The sequence below is a fragment of the Delphinapterus leucas genome, chromosome 15 (assembly GCF_059928025.1).
Source record: "Delphinapterus leucas isolate spDelLeu-1000000601 "Yukka" chromosome 15, BTC_Dleu_Yukka2, whole genome shotgun sequence".
NCBI classification, from domain to species: domain Eukaryota; kingdom Metazoa; phylum Chordata; class Mammalia; order Artiodactyla; family Monodontidae; genus Delphinapterus; species Delphinapterus leucas.
This window is the reverse complement of record NC_143143.1, coordinates 63446920-63456643: the sequence shown is the minus strand read 5'-3', so window position 1 is coordinate 63456643 and position 9724 is coordinate 63446920. Positions and strand designations below refer to the sequence as shown.

Below are 9724 nucleotides of genomic sequence, written 5' to 3'. Positions count from 1 at the left end.
TTTCCCTGCTTGCCTTTTCACTGAGGCCAAAGCCAGTGCCCTGGTTTTATGGAGAGGTCCCCGTTTTGTTTCTCTATTTTGTACAGGCTCAAAGCTTAGTGCCACAGTCCCCCTAGAGGCAGTTAACCTCTCCAACTCTTGACTTCTTGGAATTTCTTTTGCCCCCAAACAGCAGTTTTCCTCTACTGTACCCAACTACCTTTGTGGTTTCGGCTTACTCTTTTTTTGTCCCTTGGGGATTTCCTAAACTTTCTCATCTGTGACCTCAGCAAAAAAAGTCAATTCATTAGAATTTATCTGGAATCCAGGTGTTTTATGATAATGGCAATTTTCAGCCTATTTATATAGCAAATTTAACATGGTATTTTACTATATTATCCCAAGTCCCTGGGATCATTTTTCCAGGGCTAAGGCAGACTGTGGATTGTTGACTTGTCTACCAAATATGCTTTTGTGCTAGACTGACAGTCACGAGGCTTGAGGTCCTGTAATTGCTGAGTGGTGGACTGCAGCGCCGGGCAGCTGTTGAGAAAAACTGGCAGTTGGCACCATCTGCACGAAACAGCTAAACCCACACCTTGCCTTCTAGGGCCAAGGCCAAGGTCATCCTCCTCCCTACCCTAAGATCTAGTAACCAACCCTTCCCTTTGCATTTTGGGGGCCTGTGAAGCAGATGGTGCCAACAAGCCTCTGGCACAAGGCTGCTCAGAAGTAGTTCTAGGGCTGAGGCCAGAGATGGGCATTCGGGTGACAGGAGTGAGGCTGGGGCCAGGTCCTTGGGAAGTGAGGCCTCAGGTCACTGGTTAGGAAACTGGACTGATAACCCAAGACTTCATACGTACAGGTACACACAGGTGTGCCTGCAGCAACCTGTGTTATGTCACAGCTGGTCAGACCACCTCAGAGCCATGCAAGTACTACTTAGGTCCTGTCGGAGGAACAGCAAGCTGGTGGGCTTTCAAGGAAAGCAGTTTGAACACAGGTTTCAAGGACCCAAGAAATGTTCAGTTCTAGAAATCCCACTTTGGAAAATTATCCCAAAGAAATAAATCATGCTAAGGAAGATGTTCACTTCAGTATGTTAGGGAAAATTTGAAAGCAATCCAACTGCCCAACAGGAGGTGAAGAGTTAAATTATGGCCTTGAGGGAATTCCCTGGCCGTCCAGTGGTTAGGACTCCGGGATTTCACTGCTGAGGGCCGGGTTCAATCCCTGGTTGGGGAACTAAGATCCCACAAGCTGCATGGCACAGCAAAACAACAGAAAATTATGGCCTTGATTAAATCACACAACCATTAAGCAAATAAATGAGAAGGCGACAGTGAGCTTATGGTTTAGCCTCAGTATAAAAAGGAAATGAATGAATATCCCAAGTCCAGGTATGTTAAAAACGTTTAAGCAAATAACATAAGAGTTATTAGAAAGAAGTACCTACAGATCCACTACTCTACTTTTCAAACTTTCTGTGGTTGTATTTTCCTCATTAAAAGATCACTTAATGGTGAAGAGCTAACAAGGAGTTGGGAGTTATCTGTAGCTGTTGTTGGCACTTGGCTTCCCAGAGGTCCAGAAGCTGGAACCGCCTTCTTAGCAGTACCTCCTGCGTTCATTCCGCTGGGTGCTCTCAAGCCATAGCAATAACCAGTGGAGCCCCACCCCATCTCTGAAGATCGAGGAACAAGGCAGAGGGGATGCAGAAGCCTGCCGGCAGGACGTCTTACAGAACTACATGCACCACCTTCCCTCCTAGTCCCATTCCAGCTTGAGTCAGAAAAGGAATATAGCCTTTTTATTGACTACTTTAAGTAGAACAAAGTAAATACATATTTAACAGTTTTGGTTCATTTATACAGTACATTAAATAAGTTATGCACAGAGTTAAGTAACAAAAATTCCTATCAGAGTAGAGTGACAAAAGCACAGAAAAACCAAATCTACCGCATCCCGTGGGTGGTATCACATTCATCGTCCCCCTTCAAAAACCACGCTTGGAAGCTTAGTTTTTGATTTATTTACATTATTGGCTTTCTTTTATGGACGGAGCTTTTGTAGCCTCGTCAGGAACTTCGAAAGCCTCTTAGCCAAACGGCACTTTCAGCCATTCGCCTAATGCTTATTGCTGCTTCTCTCTTGCCAACTCCAATGTCGGGACGGCGCTGTCCCTGCCAGCTGCCAGCTGCGCATGTCCTATTTGGTATAAGGATCAATGAGTGCACACTGGGCAGCTGTGGGTCTAACCAGATGGGGTAGCAGGGGAAGCTCCATCTCTGGGGCTGTGGAGGCAAAGGGTGGATGCAAGGTCCGCCCTCAGGCCTCAACCTTCTCCTGGCTCATGATGGAAAAGGTCGCCTGCACCATCATCTTTGGAATTGAGCATGTCAATGCACGTGGGCAAAGAGGCAGGTAGTCAACATTTTGGTTTCACAATAACTACAGAGTTGGAAGGGCCCTATTCAACAGCTCACCCTGTACAACACCCCACTCCGCCCCAGGCAGGACTCCTTCCTGACAGCTGGCCGGCTGGCCCACGCTGGAACAGTCCAGGTCTCTCTAGCTTTTCTTACATTTGGTTCAAACCTGCCACCACCTAGTTCTCTGTAAATAGCTTTAAAAAAAAAAAAAATCTAAGAAACTTGGCTTGGTCTATTGACCTGGGAGCCTGGAAACCAGTGCTGAGGAGAGCCTCCAAGATGAGTTCTTTTTTAAATGATTTACTCAATCCATAATCCCATCTACAATTTCCAAGACAAACAGCCACCTGGTCATTATTTATGCTTTCATCCTGAAGAACTCACGACCACACAATTCCAATTGTATTGTTGAAATTTCAAGCCCACTTGCTGAGATATCTTCTGGAACTACCCATAACAAGGTCTACCCTTTGCAAGCAGGTGACAGCACTGGGGATCAATTTGACTTTGGGACAAGGCTGTACAAAGTAAAGTGTAGATTTTCTGTCTAGAAGCTGAGGATGCTCATGTTGACACCAAGAAGTGAGGAGCTCCTGGTGGACCAACTGGCCCAGATGTACAAAGGTCATCCACACTGCAGAGGGCCCACTGCAACCGATGCCAGGCATGGACCCATGCTGGGGAGATGGGTCTTGTTTCCAGTCTTAGATCCACTGAGAGACATACATGACTCAGCACTGTCTAAGAGAAGATGCACTTGCTGTGACCTCAGGGTCGCATGACTGTGTCTGAGCAGATCTGCTTGAGCCCCATCCCGGGGGCTGCAAGGATGCTCCCAAGTGGAGTGCTCACAGCTCAGGAGGAGGGCTGCCTATTCCTGAGCAGGTAGAACTAACCTGAGTCTGTTTTCACCACTGGATGGAGTCAGGCCTGGTGCAGGCAGTGTGGCCCCAAAGGATGATTGAAATTCTGAGGATCCAGCCCTCAAGCTTCCCTCAGAACATTTAAAGACAGCTCCCATGTTGGCCACTTCTGGTCTTCTCTGGCTCCTGCAACCTCTCCTCACCGGGGAGAGGATAATGATGTCCCATCACGTGTCACATCTGCTTTTGGTTTCTAGGATAATACTGAAGAGCCTATGACTACCCTGGCAATACCTTCAGTACCACCGCTAAGTCTTTTTTTGTCCCCTCAAACTATAAAGGTTGATCCTCTAAGCAGTCTAGTATTTTAAATCTAATTAAATGAAAGGGGGAAGCCTGAATCTGCACCCTCAACCTGGCAGCTGGAGTGGTTATCAGCAGACACGGAAACCAAGTGGGAACCCGGACTCACCCCTGCCCTCCAGTCCCCTCACTCCATCCCAAGACAGGGTCCCTTCTCCTCCTAACCAGAGAGCTGGAGAATTTCAGAAGAGCGGGAGGTGGAGAAAGGGATTGTTTACATTTAAATAGGAAGTCTTGGACAGATGCCCTAGCAACCTATGTGTGAAACTGACCAAAATTAATACAGCAAAAGGCCTGAGATCTGAACTGTAGTGTGGAACACTGCCTAAGTTTTCAGCTTGGCCTCTGGGTAGCACATGAGCAAAGCCGTTTAGAATAGCATTACAAAAATTCTGAAAAGTAAGCTGTCATTGGAACCACACTCCACAAAAGTCAGCTAGGACCTACCTGCACACTAACCCTAACCCTTACCTGTGGAGCTTGACATCGAGCCCCGACGAACAGTATTCGGTTGGTTTTGGCTCTTTATTCCAACCCGAAAAAACCTGAGCTACCCTGGCTAGTCCTCTGGCCACTGAAGACTTAAAGAACATGCCTAGGTGTTCATCCAACTTGCCAATGAAAAAGGGAGCTGAGGACAGACCCAGTGGGCACCACGAGACACCCTCTTGCTGCAACAGGTTTATAGGCTCAGTGACCTCCTCTCAGGGGACATCCTATGTCTCAGGGAAATGTAGGCAACTCCTGTCTGGGGTTCTGATTTCATCTCTGTTAGTCAGGACACCCCAACTGCTACAGCTTAAGGAGTTCCACAGTAAAGTAACTATTCTGTTATTCTTTCTCTGGGGATGTCTTACTTTATGTAGCGGAAATCCAGGTATTTTAAAGGTGCCTTGTTCTGAGTTTCTTTTAAGACAGAAAATCCTTGGGTAAGGTAAATTAGGGACTTAAAGTTCTTAAAGTAAGATACACCTATATGTAAGGACAATGTTACCTATGCTGAGAGCTTTCAATTCACTCTGGCCAATGCACAGAAATTGGCCATCGAAAGCTGAGCTTTCCAGGGCCAGCGGGACCTTGCCGCAAGAGGGCGCTGAAGGCTTGGAGGTGGAGTCGGGGAGGGTCAGAGTCCTTGGGCTCCCAATAAAACTTGAATGACAGGGAAGAACGTGTGTGGCAGTTCCTAACGTTTTAAAGGGACTATAGGTGATGTCATGTTCGGAGAGCTAGGTAAGCAGCTGGAAAACTCCCTGAAGACAGGAAGAAAAATTGGTCGGGCTCTCTCAAATGGTTGTCACATTTCACAGAACTTTTCTTAGCTCAAAGAGGGCAGGTACCAACAAAACAAGAGAAGGGAAACAGATTGTATGCCCAATAATAAATTGATATAGGACACAATGACAAGGTTTGAAGAATTCCTTCAGGTCCAAAAGGGTTGCTCAGAAGTGACCAGGCCTTGACTGGTGAGGCAAGTCGTAACCACACCACATCGCATCCTGTGGGTCAACTACGGCTTCAGAGGTGCCAAATAGAGACCACGGGAAGAAGATCCACGCAGTGATCTGGACATGTGTGGTCTGAGATAAAAGGACACAGAACAAGACAGCTGTGCAAAGAGCCAAGTGGTGACAAAAGGTTCTGCATTTCCAATAGATGATCCATTCAATAATGTGATATTAGTCCGGCAAGCATGCTCAGAGGGAACAGACCGTCCACAATTGAGTCTCATTCTCCCTCAGACCAAATCCATGCGCTGAAAACTATTTTCTGCATAAGCAAAATCAAATAAGAGGAAAAAAATGGGTCCCAAACTACAACAGCCACAGCCAGGTTAGAAAATCCTGTCCAGAATCATCTGTGACGCTTGCTGGAGTTTTATTTTTTATTATGGGTGCTTTGACTGAAATGGTGACTTCTTTCCTGTGGTTTCTGAGAATCTTAAGTCTGAACAGCAGGGTCGAGGAGGGAGTCCTGAGTGCTGCTTTTGGCCGGCCCAAGTCCCCACGGGACCAATCAGTGGCACCTGCTGAGGGTGGGCTCCAGGAGCTGTTAGGGGCAAGGGGAACTCCCTTTGGGAGAGAGGCCTCCTCCCGGCTTGCTATCAGTCTCCAGGCCTCTGCCATGGGAGGACGATGGAGTAGGGGACAGCACATGGGGTGAGCTGCCTCCAGCCTGGCAGGGTTCATTCGACAGTCTGCTGCCTCACGAGGCAGGGAGGGGAGCTGGCGGGCTACACAGAAAAGTGGCCGGCCATCCCAGCTTCAGCTGGGAGAGGAACAAACCAGGAAGCCACGGAGGAGGCAGCTCCAGCCAGCTGCCTGTGTGCACATGACTTCCCCCAAGGACACAGACGGGAAACTGGGGCAAGTGTGTGGAGAGGCCGGGGAGCAGTGTTTGCCGGGGCTTGAAGTCTTCCTGCCTCCACTTCTCTTGATGATGCCCCGACAGCTACTTGCACTGGTTCAAGCAGCCAACCTCCTGTGCAGAGTCTGTCGTGCTGTGAGGTCATCGGGGGAAGCGAGTCTGGGGCTCAGAGCCCGCTGGTGTCAATGGCTGTCACAGAGGCAGGTGTTGAGGAGCGCGAGGTGGTTGCCGAGGTCTTGTCCAGGGCTGGACTTGGCACACTGCAGTCGGCGGACCGGGCTGAGGAGCCCCTCCCTCCAGGAAGCAGTGGCCGGCTCTGGCTGTGGGGACTCTGGCCATGCAGGTTCTGGCCACAGAGGCGGTGGTGGCGCTCCCAATCCTTATGCTGGCAGAAAGAGCCGCAGTATCGTGCGATATTGCAGCCGCTGCAGGTCTCACTGGCTTTGCGGCCACAGTTCCAGCAGTTCTGCAAGACACAGGCATCCGTTAGCTGCTAGGGTCCTGGGGGGCAGGCTTGTCATAACTTGTCACCTGCACTGTAAAACAGCAGGTGGGGCTGTACGGGGAGAGAGTGGACTTTGGAGCCGCGCACACCTGTGCTTGCCCTGCCTCTACTGTTATCTGCGTTTCCTTCATCTCTACAACAGGAAAACTACCTATCCTGGGCTGATGGGACAGTGAGATGAGGGGTATGTGAAGACATTGTAGGGCAGCTGGAAGTCCTGCTAAAGGCATCAACTCATTGTTTTGACTCACATTTTAATCCTCAACAGCCAAACCAAATTCTGTCCCAGGGTTCCCCCATCATAGCTATCTATTCCAAGACCACACAGGTGCTTAGACAGTTTTCTTCCTTGCCCTTCCCAATGGAGAAATGACCTTTGTTGTTGTGTTCACTGACAACACCTGATCTTTAAAAAAGTCACCTGCCAGAGGACCTGGGTGAGTGACCAGGAGGGTGGGAAGCTGTGCTACTCTCTCTGTGCTCATTCTCCTTTCAGTGATGTATCTCATCAGAGGTGGGCTGAGGATCATGGGAATATTTCTGGCTTGTTTGTAGGAGCCCCCTGCAATACCTTAGAACCTAAGGCCCTGAGGTCTACATCAGGGAGTTTTCCTACTATTCTTTGCACTTTCCTAGAGGAAAGCTCCCAGCACCTGCCCCTTCGTACTCTCCTCCCTGTAGGCTCCTGTGAGGACTTCACTAGTGACACATGAGTGTTCTGCACTTGAGGTCTCCATGACCCACTTATAAGAGAAAAGCCTTATGGCATTGGTCAGGTGAAGCTATCAGGAAAACAAGGCTTTCTTCTTAGGTGTCAGGAAGGACTTGATCAGTCAGCCAGCTGCCCTCTCCCCTGCAAGTTCTCCAGAATGGCAGAAGCCAATCACGAGGCCTGGCCTGACACTCAGAGAAGACAGATACTGTTCCCAATGAAATCAGAACACTTGCGCAAGTGCAAAACAACTGATAAGGGCCAAGAAGGACCTGAGGCCACCTTGCCCGCCTCTTGCATTGTACAGGTGGGACACTGAGGGCCAGCAGGCAGGGACTTGTCTGAGGTTATAAAATGATCACGTGGTTATGCAAAGCCTGGAACCCGGACCGCCTGCCTCCATTATACCCAATGTACAAGTTTAGTTTCAAAAAGCCTTAGAAAGGACTGCAGATTCCCTTCTAACACAACAGGCTTCTCAGGAAATACACTCTAAGGACCGCCCCAACCTTGCCAACACCAACACTGGAGGACCAAGACGGGACAGAAGTAATTCTGAGGATCATTAAAGATCCCCAAGCAAACTGCATTCCAGAGAATTTCATACTTTGGAGCCTGATAGGCTGACTCCAAACAACGCTTTGGTAGAACATTATTGCTTGTGGGAAGAACTCAGCTGCCTTCATGGGGCTGCTGTGGAAACACTGGCCTCTACTCCCTCTGTCCAAGCCTGCAAGAACATCTCAACCTGGGGCACAGTATTAAACCAATGGTGCTTTCACCTTGGCCACTGTCACATTTAAAATATTTATTACATGATTGATGGGATGCAATAAAACAAGATTAACAGCCTCCCACAGAGGTGGGATCATAGAAATGCAGGAACAATGTGGTTAGGGTCAGAGAAGCCAGGGTGAAAAGGACACTTTACATTCCCTGTCTCTGTGGCTTTTCCCTGATTTCACCAAAAGCCTTTTTGCCAAGAAACATGACAAAAGGTTTATTGTGGTAGTCACCCTTCAAATCAGCATTTGTCAAAGCTGGAGCAATGCATGTGGCCAAAAAGGGCTTTGTAATTAATGGGTAAGGCTATGAACCTTCTGAGTTACTGGCCAAGGAAGTCAGAGATGGGATTCCAGAATTTCCTTTGTCAAGCATGGGCCATCAGTCTATGCCAGTTATTACTCAAAGTGGCCCAGGGAACACCTGTATCAGAATGACCCGGGGCTCGTCAAAATCCTTGGGACCCATCCCAGAGCTCCCTGACCTTATTTCAAACCTGGTCTAAAGGAGAAATGATTCCTATCTTATGGTCAACTGCTAGCCCATTATGTTTGCCAGGAAATCCAGGCTGGGGACAGAAGGGGACCTCTCACTTCATCCCTCTACCTGAGGCATTCCAGGGGAGATGCTTCAGTCTGGCCTCAAAGGAGGCAGCTGTTCTGCAAGAGCAAGAGCTGCCACAGCTTACACACCTATGTCATAAACAACATAACAAAATCCCTTCTGTCTAAACAGCGCATTGCAGTTTAAAAACACTTCCACAGGGGCTTCCCTGGTGGCGCAGTGGTTGAGAATCCGCCTGCCAGTGCAGGGGACACAGGTTCGATCCCTGGACCAGGAAGATCCCACATGTCGCAGAGCAACTAGGCCCGTGCACCACAACTACTAAGCCTGTGCTCTGGAGCCCACGAGCCACAACTACTGAGCCCGCGTGCCGCAACTACTGTAGCCTACGTGCCTACAGCCCGTGCTCCGCAACGAGAGAAGCCACCGCAATGGGAAGCCCATGCACTGCAACAAAGAGTAGCCCCCGCTCGCCGCAACTAGAGCAAGCGCACACAGCAATGAAGACCCAACACAGCCAAAAATAAATAAATAAAATAAATAAATTGATTAAAAAAAAAAACAAAACCACTTCCACAACCACGATCTAATTATATCTTCCTAAAAAGTGTAAGACCAGCAGGACAGGGGCTGCTACACACCCACTATACAGAGAAGGAGACTGACTCCTGAAGGGTATGCTGCCAGTGTGAGGGGAACTGGGACTAGCACTTAGGGCTCCTGGGCTCCTTCCGCTATACCAAACCACCTCTCACAGGATGGATGAAAAGCTCCAGGGATACCTCTAGATGTCAAGTAGAACTTTCTGAATGAAATGGAAGGAAATCAGCTCTCCTGGTCCAACACAAAATTACTCAGAGCTTAGGCCCTGCTATCCTGCCCCTGTTTTGGAAGGAAGTTTGCTGGGATGGATGCTGGTGTGTGCCTCACCTGTAAGCCTCTTTGTGCATTGCTTAAAATTCTAGCTCCTTTAAAGCACAATGCTATAAATGGAGAGCTGGGATTCAAACCATGCAATCCAGATCCAGAACTCATACTCTTAGCCAAAATGTTACATTCTTTCTTCGGAGAAACACACAGTTAAAGATAAACATAGATATAAAAGTAGATAAATATGGACAAATATAGGTATTGATATAGATGGCTATAGATAAGGAAT

General features: G+C 48.5%; 1 protein-coding gene across 2 annotated transcripts in view; it reads right to left on the bottom strand.

Moving 5' to 3' along the window:
• Positions 1-2606: 2606 nt before the first annotated feature.
• Positions 2607-9724, bottom strand: part of CBFA2T2 (CBFA2/RUNX1 partner transcriptional co-repressor 2) — a 174982-nt gene continuing 167864 nt past the window's right edge. For both annotated transcript variants that reach the window (XM_022592671.2, XM_022592670.2), the window contains exon 11: positions 2607-6467. In XM_022592671.2, the coding sequence (XP_022448379.1) occupies positions 6168-6467 (300 nt within the window). In that variant the 3' untranslated portion in view covers positions 2607-6167. The remainder of the gene's footprint in view (positions 6468-9724) is intronic.